Source organism: Mandrillus leucophaeus, unplaced genomic scaffold (assembly GCF_000951045.1).
Source record: "Mandrillus leucophaeus isolate KB7577 unplaced genomic scaffold, Mleu.le_1.0 Scaffold391, whole genome shotgun sequence".
In the NCBI taxonomy this organism is placed as follows: domain Eukaryota; kingdom Metazoa; phylum Chordata; class Mammalia; order Primates; family Cercopithecidae; genus Mandrillus; species Mandrillus leucophaeus.
In genome coordinates this window covers 1,959,125-1,982,405 of record NW_012104154.1, presented here as the reverse complement: position 1 = coordinate 1,982,405, position 23,281 = coordinate 1,959,125, and the positions used below count along the sequence as shown (strand labels likewise).

At 42.5% G+C, this 23,281-nt stretch overlaps 1 protein-coding gene across 3 annotated transcripts in view; it reads left to right on the top strand.

The window, feature by feature from the left end:
- The window catches only part of SPTLC1 (serine palmitoyltransferase, long chain base subunit 1), an 80,443-nt gene extending 63,879 nt beyond the window's left edge, over nucleotides 1–16,564 (top strand). For 2 of the 3 annotated variants that reach the window (XM_011991201.1, XM_011991199.1), the window contains 6 exons: nucleotides 12–107; nucleotides 460–556; nucleotides 1,679–1,733; nucleotides 9,134–9,251; nucleotides 12,557–12,630; nucleotides 15,143–16,564. In XM_011991201.1, the coding sequence (XP_011846591.1) occupies nucleotides 12–107; nucleotides 460–556; nucleotides 1,679–1,733; nucleotides 9,134–9,251; nucleotides 12,557–12,630; nucleotides 15,143–15,236 (534 nt within the window). In that variant the 3' untranslated portion in view covers nucleotides 15,237–16,564. The remainder of the gene's footprint in view (nucleotides 1–11; nucleotides 108–459; nucleotides 557–1,678; nucleotides 1,734–9,133; nucleotides 9,252–12,556; nucleotides 12,631–15,142) is intronic. The other variant, XM_011991200.1, reaches the window with a different exon arrangement.
- The last annotated feature ends 6,717 nt before the right edge of the window (nucleotides 16,565–23,281 follow it).

Here is a 23,281-nt window from a genome sequence, read left to right as displayed (position 1 = left end):
TTTTCTGGCAGATTGATGATATTGATCTTATCAGTGCCAACATGGAGAATGCACTTGCTTCTATTGGAGGTTTCTGCTGTGGCAGGTCTTTTGTAATTGACCATCAGGTGGGTTCTTTTTTAAAAAAGGAGCTAAAACTGAAACTAATTTCTCCATTGGTCACCTCAAAATATAACTTTGAAATACAAAATTTTACTTAGTTTATCACACAATTTTTATTTAAATGTCAATTTTTAAAGAATCATTCAAAATACTTTCTATTTAGAAATGATTTCTCATTTAACAAAAAATCTTGTTTCTGTTACACGTATCATGTTTATTTATGGCTGGATCTTACCCCCGTCACCACATGTACACGCTGTTCAGTAGTTGTTTTAGAGAACTGATGCCTTAAAAATGTTTACCTAGAAAGGGCAGAGAATGTATATATGTGTCTTCAACTGATTTGTTTCTTCTCAGCGACTTTCCGGCCAGGGATACTGCTTTTCAGCTTCGTTACCTCCCCTGTTAGCTGCTGCAGCAATTGAGGCCCTCAACATCATGGAAGAGAATCCAGGTATAACCCTTGAAAAACCCGAGAAATCAAAGAGATTGCAGGTTACATTAGTTGTGTTACGGATTTACTTACTGGAGAAATTATTTGCCAGACAAAACTGGTTTGCAATTACACTATCTGGCCTTCGTAGGAAGAGTGGCAGTGAAGAAGCTGTTCCTGCCCCGGGGACTTGGGGTCAGAGCTTTTCTCCTGTGCTTAGAGCCAGAGCCAGAGCCGGAGCCAAAGCAAGGCTGGCTCAGATAGTGGGTGGAGATACTGGGAGGAGGAGGGGCTCTCAGCCAGTTCTGGGCCTAAACGTTCCATTGGTGTAAATAAGCCAGTCCTTATTTGGTTAATAGTTTTTTGAGAAATCAGCTGAAGCATTCTCCTTTTTTATCTGTGTAATTTTATAAATATTGTGAGTTTTCGCCTTTAGCCTTTGAATCATCAGTTGGTACCGAAGCCAAGCCCGGTTTACCAGCAAAGAACTTACTCAGTGGGAAAAATAAAAAGTCTAAGGATTTAAAATGTGGCCTTTGGCTATGACAGGGCCACCTCTGCAAAGCTTAAAACAGAAAGGGAGCTGCAGGCCCTACCCGGTAAAGTATTTCTGAATCTTCATCGCTGATACTAATTCAGAGAACCAAAAGATGTATGTCTCTGTGCTCATTCATATGCTTGCTTCTCAGATGGCCTGGCACTCCTAAATTCTCTTCAGATACTTTAGTTTTGGGATTTTCCTTGAATAAAAAAGGAAAATATCAAGAAAAGAATGTAAAAATTACTACAGTTGATTTTTTACCAAATTGTTTAGGATAAAGAAATAAGCAGTAAATTTGTGCCCTTTGATTCTTAGCCAGATTACCTGTAGGATCTTGATGAGAGCAAGAGGCATTGATTGCTCTTGAAAGCATCATTCCAGGTTTGTCAAAAGTGGGATAGTGAGGTGAGAAGGGGCCAGTTAGCATGCACCAGAGACGAAGCCTGGGCCTTCAGGGGAGCATGGGTTCCTGGCTCTGTTCGTATGTAGAAGGATTTGCAGCATTTTAAATTGATGAACTTGATCTGGGTCTTCAAAAATATTTTTAGGTTAGTACTATCATACGTTCCAAGGAGACTCTCAAATGTATTTTTTTCATCTAGGTATTTTTGCAGTGTTGAAGGAAAAGTGCAGACAAATTCATAAAGCTTTACAAGGGTGAGTTTTATATATTTTCAACCAACATAAAGTTTATCTGCACCACACTTAAACAACTAATGAAAAGTTTTAAATTTATAGGCTTGGGTCAGTTTGACCAAATTGCAACTAAGAAACCAAAAACTTAGTTCACTCACATTGGTTTATTTGTATAGAACCAGATCATCTGTTTTAAAGAATCATGACTTTGTTTTTCTGAAAATGAAACAAACTCATTAATAAAATATTACAACAGTACAGAAGATAGAAAGATGAAAATAACAACCCAACGTCTTACCACTGGAAATAACCAGGGTAAACATTGAAGCATCTCTCCATGTCCGCACACATACAGGGATGCCATTATATATTACATAATTAGATGACTGGGTTCATACCATCTGTGTTACTTTTTAGTAAATTACTAAGTTTTAACACAAGAAAAATAAGTGAAATTTTGTGAGTGTTTCTTTTTTCTTTCTTTTTTTTAAACTACACAAGAGTCACTCTTTAAGATTCCTCTGTAGTTAAAAAAAGATCGAGGTTGGTGCTGTCTCCACGCACATTCCTGGTCTTATAGAAACTGATTTCACGTTGCCCAAGGTATTTCTTTTTGCCTTTCCTAAGGTGAGACATGCTTTCTTGGTCATGAAAGTCATCTCTCTGTTCCAGATACGGAAACTGGAGACTTTAACTAAAAGAAAAGGACAATTGATAAATGAGTACATCACAGCTGTTCCAGATAAAGAAGGGGCAGAGACAATTAAAGTTCTGGGTGTGTCTGTGTGATAGTAACAGCAGTTCTTGCATGATTTATGGTAGGGAGATATATTTGTATTGGTTCCAGTTCCATTGGTTTGTGAAATATTAATATGCCAACACAGCCTAGCGTATTGGAGTCACTGGAAATTGATCAGCGGCAGCCTCACATACCCTTCACTCTATGGTGTTAACCTGTCTTAGTTTCTAAGTCCAATCCTCCACTTTCCCCAGCTCTGTCACACTTTTTCTTTCCAAAATTCCTAACCCTCTGTCTTCACTCCCCTCACTTTCAGCTAACAACCTGGCCTTATGCTGTCACTTGGGACTCTGTCATATTTCCTGACAAATCTACACGCCTATGGTATCTGAACCAGTCTTCCCTCCTGTAGACCAATAAATGTTGCTCCAACAACCACAGGCCCTTTTTTAAGGACTGAGTGCCTTTGCTTGTCCCTGCTACTTTGTCATCAGCCTGTTCCCTTTTTTGCATCATTTGATTAGCAGTCACGTCCACTTTAAATTCCTCTTGCCTGTCACCCGACATTTCCCTCTGCAACTTCCCATGTCTTTACTCCTCTCAGTAGCTATCATCTCCACGTCTTCATTTGCACTGGCAGCTCTGAGACCTGGCTTCTGCTACTGCCCTTCATCTGGACTGTTTTTGTGGAGGTCTCCACTGACTACTGAATCCAGTGGACCGTCTTCAGAGCTCATCTTGATGTCCCCATAGTTTTCAGCACAGGTGACCACTCTTTCCTTCTTTGGACTCTGCTACACTGCACGCCTGGATTTCCTCTTACATCTTTGAATGGTTCCATCTCGGTCTCTGAAGGCTTTCTTTCAACACCTTGTTCTTCCAGGCTTTGTTTGTGATTCTGTTCTTCTCATTACCTTCTTCCACACCTGGAGCTCCACATCATTTCATGACACCTGTATGTAGACAGCTCCCAGCTTCATATCTCCACCCTGGACCACTGCAGCTCCAGGTCTCACACTCAGTTGCCTACTCAGTATCCACAGTTGGAAGACTCCACGGCACCTCATAGCAAACACGCATTCAAAAGGGTCGCAGGAGCAAACGTGCTGGTATCTAGATGGTTACAGAGAAGAGTGAAAAAACAGCAAAGAGGTCAAAGTTACAGGAGGGAAGGAGTAGGGAATCTAGTGGAAGATGAAGTCTGGGTCCTGGGCCATCCACACACAGGGACTTGTGAGCCCTGATGAGAGCTTTGACACACAGAGAAAGTCCTGGCATGGTTTTGAGCAAAAAAGTGACACACCCTATCGGATACCCTAGCAAAATTACTTTTGCATGGTGTGAAAAAATACATTGAACAGCAATAAGAACAGAAGCAGGGAGACCAGTTAGGAGATTGACGCAGGCGAAAGGTGATGGTGACTCTGACCATGGTGGGATCTGTGACGTGAGAAGTCTGGGTGTCTTCTGAAGGGAGAGCACACTGGATCTAGCAGTTCATATGCAGGGTGAGTGAGAAAGAGAAGACTCCAGGTGGAGCTTAGGGGGTTTGGTCAAAGTAAGTAGGTAGAGTCGCTAGTGAGAGAGAGGGATAGAACTGGGAGAAACACTTACTGGGGAAGGTCAGCAGTGGTTGTGTTAAGCCCGAAGTGCCCGTCAGACATGGAGTGCAGAGCAGCAGCTGGATGTGCAAGTCTGAAGTGTGAGGAAGAGTACTGAGCTAGAGACAAATTTTTGAGTCTTGGGGTATAGATATTATTTGAAGCATTTCAATGTGAAGAGGTCAGAAACTTAGCCACGACTAGTCCGAGAAAGAGTGACCAGTGAGGAAGACGCAGGCTAGAAGAGCCTAGAGTCCTGGAATCCAGGGAAGAAATTGCTTATGTAAGAGGTCAGCCTGTGATATGCCACTGCTTACAGGCCAGACCAGATAACAGAACACTGATCCTTTGACTTCATCATGTAAAGGTATTATGACATGGTGAGCAGTTTCAGGTGAGTGTGGGGTAAAACGCCTGCTTGAAGGAGGTTCCAGACAGTTGGACACAGCTTAGATGACTGTTTTGAGGAGTTTTTCTCTAAAGAGGTACTGAGAAACAAGATAGTGGCTAGAGAAAGAAATTGGTCAAGAGAAGAATATTTCAGTTTAAGATTACTGAGGTCAATTTCTGAATAACGTCTAGCTAAGTATAAAACATCCTTTCTCCTACTGGTTGGCACTGCTGTCTCTATCATATACCAGGTTCCCATTTGTACTTAGATCTGTTTTTGAACTGTCTCTTCCATTCCATTGGTATATTTGCTCATTACTCAGACTGTTTTTATTTTATCTGTTTTTGTTGCTGTTTTGGAATACAGGTTTATCACTAGTGTCTGTTTTTATTACTGTTTTGGAATACAGGTTCCTCCAAAGTTATTGCTAGAATCTTGATTGGAATTGCATTAAATTTTCTGATGAATGTGGAGGGAATTGTCATCATGAACAAGAGCTCTTTAGTTAACTAATCTCCCTTTGTGTGTTTTAATGGAATTCCTATAAAGCCCTTGTACCTTCATGGAACCTTTAAAGGGGATTTTCAGACATCCTATAGATTTTGTTGCTGTTGTAAATGGAGTTGTCTTTTCTCTTATATTTTCTACTTTATTGTTAATTCATAAGAATATTACTGTTTTCTCTAAACTGACCTTATATCCAGGAGTCTTTCTAAACTCTTATTATTTTCAGTAGTTGTTTCATTCTGTTATGATGATGTACATAGAAGTCCTGTTATCTGCAATAATAGTGTTCTCTCTTTGCTTCCTAATGCTTTTACATCTTAGTTCATTTTGTTATTTTATTGCTTTGGTCTGGGTCTCTAAATCTGTATTGAACAGTGGCAATAATAGCAAACATTCTTTTCTTATTCCCAGTATAGAAGCACTTCTTCATTAAATATAAAACATCATGCTATGGGTTTTTGGTGAGTAGCCTTTATCAAATTACTCCTAGTTTTATTTTGTTTTGTGTTTTTTTTAAGAGACGGGATTGCTCTGTGTTGCCCAGGCTAGAGTGCAGTGGCTATTCACAGATATAGTCAACACACTACAGCCTCAAACTCCTGGACTCAAGCAATCCTCCTACCTTCACTTCCCAACTAGTTGGGACTACAGGCATGTACCACTGCACCTGGCTAAATTATTCCTAAATTTGAAGACTTTTTGTTAAAATCGTAAATAAATGTTGAACTTTATCCTTTTTTTTTTTTTTTTTTTTTTTTTTAACATCTATTAAGGTAAATCATAAATTTGTCTTATGGCTGAATTACATTGAAATATTTTCTGATGTTAAACCATCCTTGCATTCTTGAGAAAACCCTTCATTATAATATGTTTTTCTCCATTGTTAGATTTATTTAGCTAATATTTTAATTTGACTTTTTATATCTATGTTTATAATTTAAATGGATCTATAACTTTATACCAATTTTATGTAACATGGGAGTCAGTATTAGGGTAGCTTCAGTAGATGATTTGGCTATTTTCCACTCTTTCTACTTCATGGCTCCACTGAGTAAAACACGGCTTGATCGTTTCTTCAAAAGTTGAGAGTAGGTCTGCCACTTTAAGGCCGTATAGGCTTGGAGCCTTTGGTTTGGGGATAGTTGTTGATTATCTCTCATATATCCATATTATTTTAACTTTTTATTTGTGTAAGTTTGGTTTTGTGTGTTTTCAGCATAGTGTTTTCTTCCGTATTTTTATGCACTGTCTCATTGCATTGTGTTCTTACTCTTCTTCAGCTTCCTGCATTTAGCTTTTGGTTTTATTTCTTATTTTCTAATAAATATATTAAAGATAAATATTTTCAGAGGCAGTATCTTCAATGCTTAGTTCTGAGTAATTTTTTTGTTCAATTTTTCTCTAATTTTTCACTTCTCTCATCCCTGAGATTGAGTTTGGAAAACGAAGTTAACATCCTATGCTGGTTTGCCTCTGTTTTCATTGTAATTGTAGTTATTGGTGTCTGGTTCTCCCTATAGACTGTAAGCACACAGTGTAGACCGTGGCTACCTTGGTGATTGCTCTGTCCCTGGGAGCTAGTCCAGTGCTTGTTTATCCATTGGGATAAGATGATATGTCCAGCAAAGTCTTTCGTTAAAGAGTAATGTAATAGACTCTGAAACATGGCTTCTCTGAACTCAAGCTACAACTGTGTCCGTTTGGTTTTAATTAAACTCATCTGACATTCAGCATCTAGGCAACCAGAGATAGGGCATTTTGTTTAATTCCTTCTCTTACCAGCATGTGAGGTGAGATCATTTGATCAAAAAGCACAAGTTAGATTTGGACCTCAGGTGCCTTGTATTTCTTTTTTTTTTTTTTTTTTTTTGAGATGGAGTCTTGCTCTGTTGCTCAGGCTGGAGCACAGTGGCACGATCTCAGCTCACTGCAACCTCCACCTCCCGGGTTCAAGCGATTCTCCTGTCTCAGCCTCCTGAGTAGCTGGGGTTACAGGTACTTGCCACCATGCCCAGCTAATTTTTGTATTTTTAGTAGAGACGGGGTTTCACCATGTTGGTCAGGCTGATCTCGAACTCCTGACCTCATGTTCCCCCCCGCCTTGGCCTCCCAAAGTGCTGGGATTATAGGTACAAGCCATCATGCCTGGCCGCTTGGTATTTCCTGAGGAAAATTGAGGCCATTTGATTCATATGAAATGCTATTTGGAAAGCAATTTTTTTTTTTTTTTTTTTTTAGACAGAGTCTTGTTCTTGTTGCCCAGGCTGGATAGCAATGGCACAATCTTGGCTTACTGTAACCTCTGCCTCCAGGGTTCAAGCAATTCCCTGCCTCAGCCTCCTGAGTAGCTGGGATTACAGGCGCCCACCACCACACCTGGCTAATTTTTGTATTTTTAGTAGAGACAGGGTTTTACCATGTTGGCCAGGCTGGTCTCGAACTCCTGACCTCTGGTGATCCACCTGCCTCAGCCTCCCAAAGGGCTGAGATTACAGTCATGAGCCACCACACCTGGCTGAAAGCAATTTTTTAATACTCTGAGAATATATGACCTTAAAAAAAAAAAAGATACTTGATGTATGTGTTTAACATGGTCAGAATTTACACAGGAAATGGGTTTTGAAAGTGTATTGCTTAGTTTCTACATTAGTAAAGAACTAACCTAGGCGGCTCCCTCACATTCCACATCCTCAAGATTCCATGATTCAGACCTGTAGGCTGCTTTATTGAGAGATCTAGCATGATGTATTATATTTAAAGGAAGGAGATGCTAATTAATAATGTTCCAAGGGTGATTGGAAGGCCAGGTCAGATGAGTTTCCAGAATTCACATTATTGTAACATGTAGTAGTCATTCTGTAAAGGCTTGTCGAGTCCTAAACTGGGAAGATTCAGTTGTGCTACCTAGTGCTTTTTGTTGTTACTTCATTCTGAGGGAAAAACAAATCATTTTAGGTGAAACAAACTAAATGAAAGGATCTAAAATGTTTAGCCCAGTTTCAAATAGACATGTATCACATTTGTGTCCTAGGAGGTAGGTCAAAACTCAAATAATATTTGTTATCATAGGATAAAATAGACTTTAAATGAACCTGACTGGATATTAATAACGTGGCATAGCATCTCCTGACAGCTATAGTACAAATACAGGATTTAATTTAATTTAATTTAAAAATACAGGATTTGGCCCCTAAAGATCTGTCTTTGAGAAGCTACAGATTTTTGTGCTGTTAATCCTAAGTGAAAACAAAATAATTTTAATCCAAGTAAAATCTAAAGCATAACATGCAAATAAGGACATTTTTCTATCTAAACATATTGCTATTAGTCAAAATATAATGTATGTTTGGTTTTTGTTGGGTTTTTTTTTTTTTCTTTTTTTTTGAGACAGGGTTTTACTCTGTCACCCAAGCTGGAGTATAGTGGCACAATCTCAGCTCACTGCAACCTTGACCTCCTGAGTTCAAGCAATCCTCCCACCTGAGCTTCCCAAGTAGCTGGGGCTACAGGTGCAAGCCACTACACCTGGCCCATTTTTGTATTTTTGTTTTTGCTTTGTTTGTAGAGATGGGGCATAATGTTGTTAATATTAGAAATCATCCCTGTAATTAATGAGAAACAAAATAAAAACTAAAGACATAGATAATAAGGAAGCATAACATAAACTGTAGTGAGTAGCTTGTGAAGGATCCAGACAGGATGAAAAATAGCAAATGATGGAGCAGAGCCTTCCCTAAAGTGGGTGATGAAGAAGGCCCCAGCAGCAGGCAGTGCTGGAGCTGGGCCCCAGCATGTGCAGCCAGCACAGGGAAGAACAAACATCAGAGGCGAGGGAGCACATGGCAAGGGAATGACAGACCAAGCTGGGGCCCAGAGGACCTATAAGAAGGGGCGCCCAGGCGGGAGTACGGTGCACAGACTCCCTGGTGGGAGGCTGGGGCCATGAGACCCAGTCCTGCGCTCAGGAAGCCACATCACAGGCAAACTTTTTTAGAGGAGGAAGCACCGCCCAGGGTGCCTCGCTTCGCTTTCTTTGTTGGAATTGGAATAATGCTTCCCATCAGTCGCAAGCTTCTGTACATTCACTGTGCCTTGACATTGTGGACTTCTAACATTATTTCTCCGTGAGTGATCTTGGAGCCTGGAAGGAACTTATGGCTGTGTGTGTGTTTCCCTTCTTCAGGATTTCTGGATTAAAAGTGGTGGGGGAGTCCCTTTCTCCAGCCTTTCACCTGCAACTGGAAGAGAGCACTGGGTCTCGCGAGCAAGATGTCAGACTGCTTCAGGAAATTGTAGATCAAGTAAGTATCCATTTTCTTGAGGAAATCCCCCCACACCACTTCTGCCCTTGCCCCAAGCAATTTTTTAATGTTATTTTTTAAGAAAAGTCTGTTTGCCCTGAGAGAAGAGAGTAGAAAGGAAGATGCTGGTGACCCACTCTGAACATGGAATCTTAATCCTCCAGGTCCTTCCTAGCTTCTGGCCATGGTAACGGGCAGCAGGCCCTCCCATTGGGTCAATATGTGGCTCCCTCCAAAGTTATTCTGTTTTGTACCACTTTGCATTTAAATATACTTGGCCTCTCCTCTGAAAAATTAGCCTTGCAGAAAACTTACTTGCTCACCGTTTTACAACGCCAGGCTTTCCTATGTGTAGTTGGGGGAGGCATTGTGTGTGGGCATCACACACATTCCTGGACAGCTGACTGTCCCCACAGCACAGCTCAGGGACAGTCCACTCGCAGTCACCCTGAAGTTAGGATGCTCTTGTATCTTCCAAAAGTTATTTTACTACTAGTTGTCTAAGAAACACATCACCAGGGAAACCACTTGCCCATTTTCATCTGGCAGCACTACCCCTCCAGAGTGCTTCCTGCCCTGGGTACGTGGGTTTACAGTGATGCAGGGACAACAGAAGTTTCTTTAAAAGGGGGAGGAAGAGCAGCGGAGTAACCTGGGCAGGAAGGACTCAGGAGGGGCAGTGGAATGCCACCCACCCTGCTCCCCTCTTCCAAGTCCTGGGATGCTGGACATCTGCTTTCAGAAGAATCTGGACTTTTATGTGGGCTGCTGCTGCTGCTGCTTTTAGAAAAGTCTGACATATACCTAGTATGTATTTGAGAATGCAAATGGGCATGATTCTGCTTCCTTGTCCAGAGGCTGTAGCTATGAGCGATGCTACCAGGTTTCTGGGGTCATAATGGCAGCTACCACCTATCATGTGCCTTTCCGAGGCCAGGCCCTGTCCTAAGCCTCATCTGCCTATACAGCCTCTCAGGCAGGCTCTTCTAGGCCACGTGGCTGTGCAGTATACAGACCGGGTGTGCGGGCAGCCTCTGCTGCCTACCTGGCTTCAGCTGTCCTATGTCCCAAATGTTTGAGCCACATAATCTGGAATAACAGATTTGTGGAGAACTGCATAAAATTTGTGGCCTTCTAGAGTCAGTTACATTAACAAAAACATAAAACAAGCCCCAGGATCTGAGCTTCCTAAAGAAACGTGTCAGATTATGAATGATCAGGCTGGAGCTGCTTATCTTGTGAGGTGAGGTAATGCAGCTGATGTCCCCTCAGGAATAACTCTGTGGACATGAAGACTCTCTCGACAGGGAAAACATCCCACTGCCTGCTTTACCACCTCATCGTTTGTGTTGTGACGTTCCTTAAATACATACAAACACAAAACTAAGCATAACGTGTTTGTTATTAGAGTTCTCATACAAATGGAAAACTAAAACAAATGTATAAATTAAATACCTACTAAATGGACAAGCCAGTAAAATTCCCATTCATTTCGTTACCTTCATGAGGCAGGTGAATTTGTTGTTTTCAATAGACTTGCCCCAGCGGGACGGCTGAGAGCTGTGTTCGCAGAGCAGGCTCATGAGCTGCACACGCTGGTGTTGGGTCTGAGTGATGGCTCCGCCGTTCTCACTGAGTCTCTTCTCGAACTGCATCGGGACAGTTGTCCACACATACTTCATGATGAGGGACAGTCGCCTCCTTCAGATGCCAGTGTATTCATTTCATAGTAAATCCACCTGTGTTCTCTTTTCATTAGATAGCAACAGCTAAAGTCTTATTACTGCTTTGTACCAAAGAGAGACGCAGAGGAGAACGTGTGAATGAAGCAACTCGGTGTTAAAATACTGTGCTTACAAGGATTAGCCACGTAACGAAAGAGGAAGTGAAAAGTCTGTGGACAGCTCACAGATCTCAAACTCCTTCTGGGCCTGGTTTGATACTGGTTCTCTTAAGGAAATCCTCTTGCGAGTTGAGTGAGAAGAGAACAGTCTGGGGTAGGGAACAGAATACTATCTAGAAACTTCATTTATATATATATATATATATATATATCTTCCCACTTCTGTGCATCATCATAGCTTCCATTTGTAAAATCTTCCGGATCTCTCATCCCACTCGCCTCATCATCTTTTCAGTATTTGAAGGAGAGGAAAGAACCATGCTGCCGTAACTCTTACTTAAGTTTCGCAGATCTGAGAGGCTTTGCCAAGTTTATTTTGAGTTGCTCAACAGGACACTGTTTTTACAAACTGAGCTATTGTTTATAGTGTCTCTTAACCAGCCAGGGCTAGAAACAGAGCCAGTCCAGATGTTTGCAGGAGTTCACTTTTCCAAGCACACTTCCAGAGCCTGGAGTCAGCGGGAGGCTGTTGTCATTGCCTGGTATGGGTTTTCCATCTCTTCCTCGCAGCCTATGACGTGACCCCTCTTCAGGCAGATACCTTTACTGCCAGACACGTGGAATGGTTGTTCTTTCCTTTACACTGGCCTTTGCTCTGTTGCTACTTTTTTTTAATATAACACACATACCACATACCATAAAATTCACCCTATTGAAGTATATCGTTAAGTGGCTTTTAGTATCATACATGCAGTAGGTTGTGCAACCATTACTATCTCATTCCAAAACATTTTCATCACTCCAGAAAGAAAACACTGTAGCCTATTACCTTGCTCTGGTGTTTATGCTTTCTTTATTTTAGTAGAGTTTGTTTTCATTTTTTCTTAATGTTGACAGATGGTTAATATGTAGGAAAGCTGTGTAAAACTTTGTTAACGCGAGAGTCTGCAGTGTCCAGCGGCCCCATGCCCAGATGCCACATGTGGACATCGTTTTTGCTAATATCTGAAGTGCAATGGTTTTTCTCTGACACAGTCCTACTGGTGGTGGTGGTCCTAAGTCCAGCCTGCAGGACTTTGCTCGTACCATTTCCTCATGTTCTAACTCTGCTTTGTCTAAATGGTAGCCACTAGCTGTCTATGGCTGTTTAAATTTAAACTAAGTGGAAACAAAAGGCACAACTGTGACCTCTCAGTAGCACCAGCCACATCTCCCTGTGCCCAGCAGGCACACAGTGCTCATGGCGACTGCTGGGCACTACAGAGCAGAGGGATTTGTCATCGCAGAAAGTTCTGTGGACATTGCTGCCAAAGTGGTGGTGTAGTATCTTGGTGATATCTTCTAGCAATTATGATTGGAAAAGTGACTTAAAGCTACCATTGCAGGATTTCAGCATTCGCCCGGTTTAATTACCGCCGTGTCTGAAGTCCAGGTTGCTGACATGTTCTTTTTCCTCCTGCAGTGCATGAACAGAAGTATCGCATTAACTCAGGCGCGCTACTTGGAGAAGGAAGAGAAGTGTCTCCCTCCTCCCAGGTCGGTGACATTCAAATATGACCTTAGTTTTTTCCCCTGCTCTGAGCTTTATGAAATACATTATCTTTTGAAAAATTTTGAAAGACTATCATAGGCTAAGGAAGAATACCTGTCATTAAAATGTAGTACATTACCTGTTTTCTGCTCTTAAACTAGAGGTGTTTTAAATTGTAACTGAAAAGCTCCCGAGGACTCACTGAGTACCCTCTCAGTTAACTCAGAGAAATGTCTGGGAGCCCAGGAATGAACTCGGGCAAACTGAGTTTCCGTCAGCTCATATCTGCCACATCTGAAAGGTGGCACATGCCGGACCAGGAGTTCCTGCCACAAGGACTGTCCTGCAGGGACGATCGGCAGTGTTGGGTGGGGGTGGGCACACCTCTCTGCTGCTCCTTCAGTCAGCGACACTCACTAACACCTGGGAAAAACCAAGCAACGGTGGGGAAAAGCTGCAGCATCAAGAAAAAACACCAAAAGTAAAAGACGAATGTTTAACACTGGGCCAGGCAGTCACAACAGGGGGCATGGACACGGTCAGTTCTGCCCTGGGGCATTCATTGCCCAGGGTTTTGAGAGCAGGTGATGTCTACACCAAGCCTGGAGAAGTGTGTGTGTCGGGCGTCCGGTGGGTGGGCATCGTGGCTTTCCATCAGATGCGGTGGTGTGTGCTTTGCTCAGGGTTGTCAGTGGCTTGGAGACCTCCAGGTTCATCTGGGAGTGCAGACTGGAAGCTGCAGAAGAGCTGGAGAGAAGGGTCCTGAGGCCAGGTGCCAAGTCAGGGAGGCTGCAGGAGAGCCCACCGGGGAGTTTGAATGCTCTGCTGGCCTGGAGCGCCAGACCAGGATGTGGAAGATCACTGTGGTAGCAGCTCAAAGCACCTTAAAGACCCTGCCCTTCTCAGCCAAGCGCAGTGGCCCACACCTGTAATCCCAACACTTGGGAGGCCGAGGTGGGCAGATCACTTGAGCCCAGGAGTACAAGACCAGCCTGGGCACCATGGTGAAACCCCATCTCTGTAAAAATTAGCCGGGCATGGTGGTGCACGCCTGTGGTCCCAGCTACTTGGGAGGCTGAGGTGGGAAAATCACCTGGTTCTGGGAGGTGAAGGCTGCAGTGAGCTGAGATCACTCCATTGCACTCCAGCCTGGGCCGCTCCCTTCATCTTTTATTGCACTTACCCAAAGGTATAATCCTACATCCTACGTTTACTTGTTAGTAAGACTGTAGGTGCATGAGGACGGGAGCCATGCTGGTTTTGTGCCCTCGGGACTCCATGCACAGCATAGTACAGCTCAATAAATATGTGTCACATGCATGAAGCAGATGTTTGCAGAGGGAACTGAGGGGACAGAGGTAGCATTGCCCTTTCAAGCTATTATTTCTTTGATTTCCTGAAAACTTGAACATTTCTGCCATACCTTAGAGAATTACAGAGCTTTCACATTGCTATTGACATAAATATGCATAATCCAACTCTCGTTGATTTGAGAAGGATGGAATTCCTGCTTTGTGCCTGGCTGCCTGAAGCAGTACATGATGGACAGGATGCTGTTTCCCAGCCTCTGAGGCAGAGCCCACGGCAACTCACTCTAACTGGGTATGCACTGGTGGTGTACGCCAAGGCCTGCAGGTTGCAGAGTCCCTGCCACAGCAACCTACCTGCCACAGTAGTGAGAAAGCGGCTGTGGGCAGCAGGTACATGAATAGACAGGCCAACTGCTAAGAGAGGTTTGTTTACAGAAATAGGAGGCAGTGGATTTGACTCTCAGGCCATAGATGGCTGACTGTGAGCGCAGGTCCTCACCTCATATAGATAATTCTTTTTTTTTTTTTTTGAGACGGAGTCTCGCTCTGTCGCCCAGACTGGAGTGCAGTGACCGGATCTCAGCTCACTGCAAGCTCCGCCTCCCGGACCCACGCCATTCTCCTACCTCAGCCTCCCGAGTAGCTGGGACTACAGGCGCCCGCCACCTCGTCTGGCTAGTTTTTTGTATTTTTTAGTAGAGACGGGGTTTCACCGTGTTAGCCAGGATAGTCTCGATCTCCTGACCTCGTGATCCGCCCACCTTGGCCTCCCAAAGTGCTGGGATTATAGGCTTGAGCCACCGCGCCTGGCCTAGATAATTCTTTTTTGTTTTTTTTTGATTTGGTTTTTTGTTTTTGTTTTTGTTTTTTTGTTTTGGTTTGAGAGGAAGTCTTGCACTGTCACCCAGGCTGGAGTGCAGTGGCGCGATCTTGGCTCACTGCTAGCTCCGCCTCCCAGGTTCATGCCATTCTCCTGCCTCAGCCTCCCAAGTACCTGGGACTACAGGCGCCCGCCACCACGCCCACCTAATTTTTTTTTATTTTTAGTAGAGATGGGGTTGGGGTTTCACCGTGTTAGCCAGGATGATCTCGATCTCCTGACCTCAATGATCTGCCTGCCTCGGCCTCCCAAAGTGCTGGGATTACAGGTGTCAGCCACCGCACCTGGCCCACAAAGATAATTCTTTGTGTCCTTTACTGTTCTCAGCATTCGGGTTGTGGTCACGGTGGAACAAACAGCAGAAGAACTGGAGAGAGCTGCGTCCACCATCAAGGAGGTGGCCCAGGCCGTCCTGCTCTAGGGACAGTCCCAGGACCGTGGCCTCCTGCCACACAATAGGCAGACAGGACTCAAGACTCCCACTGGCCACGGAGGGGCCTGAAGGAGAGCAAGAACATGTGGATCTTTGATAGGATTGTTACCAAATGATGTCAATATGGACCAATTGACCATGAGAAGGATGCTTATTTTTTTAAAAAGAAAACACATCTAAAAGCCCAGGAACTGATTTTTTTAAAGAGGAAAACTAACGACAGTGTATAACTGATATTTAAATTGTGCATTTAGTACTATTTAAATGTTTTCTTATACTAGTATTTTATATTCTTTTGTTGTCGTTTAAAACTGGAGCTTCAGTGTCTCTTCCCTCCCTTCTAATAGTAATGATACAGTAAGCACTCCTTAACTCCTTAATATTTCATGTAAAAGTGACTGCAGCATTAAAGCTAAGGGGAACACTTCAACGTATGTGGTACAAATTTATGTTGAAGATCTAATTAAACCACAGATTTTCCACTCTTCGTCGTGTGAAGCTAAATGGTGGCTAAAAGGAACACTTTTTGTGTGATTATTATAAACTTTGCCTTGTATTTGAATCCTAGAACTTTTGTACACACTAAGTATTGATGTCACACCATTTCTAAACTGAGCATCCCTAGCCAGAGAATGTTCATTATACTTCCTAAGTGAGCAATAATTTAAATCAGATGCTATTTTATTTTAATATAATTGATATAATTGACCTTTCTTTACATTTCTTATGTGTTCACCTCTAATCTGTTTTAGGAAGAGGGTTGGTTTTTATGTTGATCCCAGAATATAAATAATATCCTTTATATTTTAGAATATCTCAAATGTATTCCTTTTCTGTATGGTGGGTTTGCCTAGGGACATGTAACTACAGGCTTTTTCTAAGCTAAGGAAAAAGATAATTTTTCTTTTCAGCTTACAGATTCCCGATATCTACAAAAGATGTGAAAGCACTAAAAATACCATTTTTAAGCAGTACTTTACCTGTTTTTTCTTTAGCAAACCAGGTTACGTGGTATAAAGATTTGTTATATGTGCCACAAGATAGCATATAAATATGACACCATCATTCCTTCTCTTGTTAAAGGTAGAAGAATAAAATTACCATTTTTATAAGCTATGCTCATATTACTCAAATGATCTTCAACATCTTTTTAAATAACACGTATTTTTTGAATGTTCAGTTTCTATTTTGCTTGAGGTATTTTGTACATATGTGCCTTGTGATGGCTGCTGCTTTGAAGGATAAAGTTCTCTTTGGGGATGAGTCTGGTTTGTTTTGTTTTATTTTTTAATGAAATAAACCTACATTCCTGATTATTAGTCTATTTGCATATGTCATATATCCAACAGAAGAGTGTCTTCATTTTAACTCTTCTGCGCATTCCTGATTATTAGTCTATTTGCATATGTCATATATCCAACAGAAGAGTGTCTTCATTTTAACTCTTCTGCGCTGGGGTAGTGTTCTCTGTGTGGTGTTTTGTCTTATTTTAGAAAATAACAGCTAAATTTCTTAGTTCCTTTTTTCACACCCAACCAAAGAGTATATGGTATCTGAAGTTTCCTAGGTTCCTGCTGACCTCATAGGACTACAAAAATATCATGGCCATTATTTTCATAAATAATAACTTTTCAGCTTCTTTTATAATACTTCCTAAGTCAAAATAGCAACATCAAAATCATGTTTGTAATAAACTTTTTGAAAATATGACCATAAGTTTCTGGGAAAGATGGCGGATCAGGCACATTACTTCAATCCTTAAAACCAACATTGTAAACAAAAAGAACCAAAAGTAAAATTTTTGTGTTAAAATTATAGAGTGACCATAATCCAGTAATATATACCACAAAGAAATGTCTACTAGAAACAGTAAAATTTGCATCAAACTGAAGCAAAATGCTGAGAAAGTACAGTCATCTCAAATCTGGACCAAGTTACAAATTTCTCTTTCACAGAGTGGGAAGTTTCCAGAGCGCTCTAACGATGAGTCTGTGTTTTAAAAGGCAGTGGCTTGGGGCGAGCAGGGTGGAGACCATTTGGAGCCCATTTCCACTCAGCAGGACATCCACAGGGAAGAAGAGAACCACACCACCTTTTTGTTGTCTATGACTAAATTCTAACTCTGGAAAAATGGGACTTTGGGTCAAGTTGGGACAGAAAATACACCAGTATTTCATCAAATTCAGTACTTCACTAATTGTACCATGTGTACTTTTTTTTTATGTACTAGAAGAAAATAATTCTACCTGTATTATGCTGTAAGATGTCTTCCAATATTAGAGATATTGCAATGTGGGTGGAGAAGATGTATCTTTAAGTCTGTGAAATAATAATCATCTGATGTGTGGGCCTCATGCCGTCTTTCCTTGTGGACATAAGACGTTAGTCCCAGAAGATAGAGATGTCCAACATCTAAATCTGAAATATCTCCATGCATCTTTCCAGAACACTGTCCTTGTGATGACTTAAATAAAAACATTCATAACGTACACCTCAGAGTACGGGTTAAGCTATGGAGGATGCTTAAATTTAATTTCCTTACTTATTTCCTGGTGAAGAGGAGTAGGAAGCTTAAGGATGATGGAACACAGATAAAATAAGTCATCTCGACAGCAACATTTTCTAGAGATTTGAAGGAAGAAGGAAATATGATTCAAGGATTTTTTATCCACAAAGCAGTCTTTCAGATAACAAGGTTATAGAAAAACAATTTAAAATTAGAATTTAATACTTCTTGTTGAGCCCTTCCTGAGGAAACCACTAGGGGAAAGCATCTGATTAAGAAATGCAAGACCAGGCATGGTGGGTCACACCTGTAATCCCAGCATTTTGGAAGGCCAAGGCAGGAGGACTGCCTGAGATCAGGAGTTTGAAACCAGCTTGGGGAACATAGCGAAACCTGATGTCTACAAAAAATAAAACCCAGTCATGGTGGTGTGCACCTGTAGTCCTAGATACTTGAGAGGCTGAGGCAAGAGGATGATGTGAGCCTGGGAGGTCAAGGCAGTCATGAGCTGTGATTCCAGCACTGCACTCCAGCCTGGGCAACAGAGTGAGACCCTGTCTCAAAGAAAAAAAGCAGAATAATCTGTCATGAGGTTGGAGTTTTTAAAAAGTAAAATACTTTAATGTATGTAAATTATACCTTGCGAATTAACTCAGAAACAAAACCAAATACTGCATGTTCTCACTTATAATTAGGAGCTAACCACTGCATACTCACGGACATGAAGATGGGAACAATAGATGCTGACTGTGGGGAGGGAAGGAGGCAGGGCAAGGGTTGAAAAACTATTGGGTACTATGCTCAACACCTTGGTGATGAGACCATTTGTACTCCAAACCTCAGCATCATGCAATATACCCAGGTAAGAAACCTGCACATGTACCCCTAAATCTAAAAGTTGAAAAAAAGAAAATAATTTGCTCATAGTGTATTATGTAAATAGGTGGGGTACAGTACAAAAATATTTAGACAAAGGGAATACTAGAAGTACAAAAACGGGGGATTAGGTACATTATAGGAAGTTTTATTATAAAGATAACTAGTAGAATAAAAACGAAACTTCCTAAATTCAAAAAAGCAAAATTAGAGCCTATACAGGGGAAAAATAATAAATATAATGCAATACACACAGAAAATACACCCAAGTATCAAAATTGCACTGTACTCCCTGAATCTATAAAATTTTTTTAAAAATACGACAAAATAGCATGAGTTGAGACTAATTTAAACATATCATACAGTGAATGGGCATCCACTTTCTGTTTGTGTTTTCTTTTTTTTTTGAGACAGGGTCTCACCCTGTTGCCTAGGCTGGAGTGCAGTGGCGCGATCACAGCTTATTGCAGCCTCAACTTCCTGGGCTCAAGCGATCCTCCTGCCTCAGCCTCCTGAGTAGCTGGGACTATAGGTGTGTGCCGCAGTGCCTGGCTAATTTTAAAAATATTTTTGTAGGGACAGAGTTTAACTCTGTTGCCCAGGCTGATGTCAAACTCCTGGGCTCAAACAGGGTGCCCACCTCAGTCTCCCAAAATGCTAGGATTACATGCATGAGCGACCGCATGTGGCCCGTGCACTTTATTTCTACTCTATTTCAAATTGGTTCACAAAGCAAAACACAAACTCCGCTACATACAAGAGACAAGAAAAGCTAAACATGGCCGAGCACAGTGGCTCATGCCTGTAATCCCAGCACTTTGGGAAGGCCGAGGCAGACAGATCACCTGAGGTCGGAAGTTGGAGACCAGCCTGACCAACGTGGAGAAACCTTGTCTCTACCAAAAATACAAAACTTAGCCGGGGGTGGTAAGAAAGAACTCTTCACCCAGAGATTCCAAAGTACAGTCTTTTCAAGTGTACATGAAACATTCTCCAGTATAGACCACATGCTGGGCCATAAAACAAGTCTCAGTAAATCTAAAAAGATTGAAGTCATAAAAAGTATATTCTCTGGCTGCAACATGATTAAATCAGACATCCACAGTAGAAAGGAAACTGGAAGGCCGGGCACGGTGGCTCACGCCTGTAATCCCAGCACTTTGGGAGGCCGAGGCAGGCGGATCACGAGGTCAGGAGATCAAGACCATCCTAGCTAACACAGTAAAACCCCGTCTCTACTAAAAATGCAAAAAATTAGCTGGGCGTGGTGGTGGGCGCCTGTAGTCCCAGCTACTCGGGAGGCTGAGGCAGGAGAATGGCGTGAACCCGGGAGGCAGAGCTTGCAGATGTGTATAAGAGACAGGAGCCAAGACTGCGCCACAGCACTCCAGCCTGGGCGACTGAGTGAGACTCCATCTCAAAAAAAAAAAAAAAAAGAAAGGAAACTGGAAAACACCCAAATTAACCAGTATCTCCTAAACAACCCACAGATCAAAGAAATACACAAAGGAGGTTTCAAAATGTTATGAACTGAAGCAAATACAATATATCAAAAAAATTTAGTTACCAGTTTTATTATAAAAGACAAATTATTTGCATGATGGAAGATTGCAGAACTTCAATGGGCAGCTTCATGTTGATGCCATTTCAATAGTGGTTTGTTTCAGTCTACATACTTTCAAGAATGTCCGCTGTCTCTTAATAAGATACAGTCCTTGTCATCTAGAACTATTTTGGTGTCTCTCTATCCTGGAGGAAATTTATTTCTGACTTTAACGCTAACTGGTTGAATCTCTCCACCTTTTCCCTTATAGCCTCATCCAGCAGCTACTACTGTTGCTTGCAGTACTTTTCCTTTAGATTTTTCATAAGCCTGACGTCTCCTTTGGTTACAGTTTCTGCTGCACTCCTTTCAACCAATACTTGCCTTTCAACCAATACCTTCTTCTGAAGAGTGGAAGAAACTTTCTAAATGCTGGTTCTGCCATGACTCCTACAGCAGCCATAGCTCATGTTCTGCTCTCGTGCTGCCACCACAGGCCAACAAATCAAAAGTTTATGTGAGGCAGCTAAAGCAGTGGTTAAGAGGAAATTTATACAGGTTTTTAAATACCTGTATCAGAAAAGAAAAATCTTAGTAATAACCTAAGCTTCCGCCTTAAAGTAAAACCCCGAAGCAAGTAGAAGGAAGGAAATAAAGATTAGAGAGGCTTTTTTTTTTTTTTTTTTTGAGATGGAATCTCGCTCTGTCTCCCCGGCTGGAGTGGAGTGCAGTGGCGCGATCTCGGCTCACTGCAAGCTCCACCCCCTGGGTTCACGCCATTCTCCCCCCTCAGCTGGGACTACAGGTGCGCACCACCACACCCGACCAATTTTTCTGTGTTTTTAGTAAAGATGGGGTTTCACCATGTTAGCCAGAATGGTCTCGGTCTCCTGACCTTGTGATCCGCCCACCTCAGCCTCCCAAAGTGCCATGAGCCACCATGCCTGGCCTGGAGAGGATTTTTTTTTTTTGAAAAAAAATCAATAAACATTTATTTGATGCAGTCATTTTAATACATACAGTGGCCTGTCCCCACGCCACTCGGGACCAGGGCACGGGCGGGGACGAGGACTGGGGACAGATGGTCACAAGGCGGGCGGGGCCCAAGCTCACTGTTGAAACATCTTGCAAATAAACCACTTTGTAGATAGACTATATATGTATATATATGTGGTTAAAAGTGATAGCTGGAACCTCTTTAAGAATGCACTTCTGTACTGAGAACTGGCATTAAAAAACCCAAAGCACCGGACGCGTGGCCACAAGGCAGGGGAGAGCCTGGGGCCCCAGACCTGGGCCTGGGGAAGCCGCCTGGGGCACGCCAAGCAGGGCACACGGGGATGGCCGCTCCCGGGGTCAGGCTCACTGGCTCCTTCCCTTCAGAGCCACCAGGCAGGAGGGCCAACGGTCACACAGGAGGCACTCTCACCTGCCTTTGCACCGGTAAATAAAGTGCATCCTATTTCCGTGTGAGTGTCAGCCCGGTGAGTCAGCCCTTCTGGGCCCTTTCCTGTTCTCAGGGCAGGGGGCATGCGCTGAGCCAGAGGTAGATCTGCAGAAAGATCCCCGACTGGGCCTCAGGCAGGGCTGGCGCCCATCACACTCTAGGGGTCTGCTCTGCTGATCCCTCTCAGGGCTCCTGGAGGCCTGTGTGGGCCAGCGTAGGGAGTGGGCAGACTCTGCTGAGCTCCACCCAGGGCCGTACTCCTTGGGAGTAGGGCTCTGCAGACCAGCCTGTGGGAGAGGGAGGGCAGAAAGAGAGGAATTTTTTTAAATAAAGAAAAATAATGAAATCAAAAGACTTTCTTTAAAAGACATCAACAAAACTGACAAACCTTTAACTGGACTAACCAAGAAAATAACAGAGAAGACATAAATTGCCAATTTAGGACCTAAAGAGGTAACATCACTACCAACCCTACAGAAACTAGACAACTTAAATGACACAAATGTACTCCAAGAAAGACACAAATTATCAAACTCTAGAATAAAAAGAAAATCTGCCAAGGTGGTGGCTCACGCCTGTAATCTTAGCACTTTGGGAGGATGAGGTGGGTGGATCACTTGAGGTCAGGAGTTCAAGACAGCCTGGCCAACATGGTGAAACCCCATCTCTACTAAAAATACAAAAATGAGCCAGGCTGCATGGCATGTGCCTGGAGTCCCAGCAACTCCAGAGAGAATCACTCTTGAGCCTGAGGGGCAGAGGATGTAGTGAGCCGAGATGGAGCCATTGTGCTCCAGCCCGGGCAACAGGATTGAAACCCTGTCTCAAAAAAAAAAGAAGAAGAAATAGAAAATCTGATAGGCCATCACAACTAAAGAAATGGAATTAATAATTTAAAATATTTTCACAAAAATATCCATATACAGGTAGACACTAGTGAATTCTATCAAATAAAGAAAAAGTAGTACTAATCACTCACAAATTTCTTTCAGAAAAATTGAGAAGGTGGCAACATCTCACAGTTCATTCTATGAGATTATTATTATGTTGATTCCAAAGCCAGACAAATGACAAGAAAACTGCATATGAATTTCCCTCCTGAACATGGACACAAATATCTTTAACTCCTTTTCAAAATGGTGTTCGAGAATCTAGCCTATATAATAAAGCTAAAAAAGAAAATTAAAAGCATCCAGATTGGAAAGCATCCAGTTTAGAAAACAATTCTCTGTATAATGTCAAAGAGAATAAAATAATAATTAATTTAACAAAAATGTATAAGGCTTATACACTGAAAACTACAAAACATTGCTATAAGAATTAAGATTGGCAGGCTGGGCGAGGTGGCTCACACCAGTAATCACATCACTTTGGGAGGCTGAGGCGGGCAGATCACGAGGTGAAGTGATCAAGACCATCCTGGCCAACATGGTGAAACCCGTCTCTACTAAAAGTACAAAAATTAGCCGGGCATGGCGGCACACGCCTGTAATCCCAGCTACTCAGGAGACTACAGCAGGAGAATTGCTTGAACCCGGGTGGCAGAGGCTGCAGTGAGCCAAGATGGTGCTACTGCACTCCAGCCTGGGAGACAAAGCGAGGCTCCATCTCAATAAAAGAGAGATTGGCTGGATGTGGTGGCTCACGCCTGTAATTCTAGC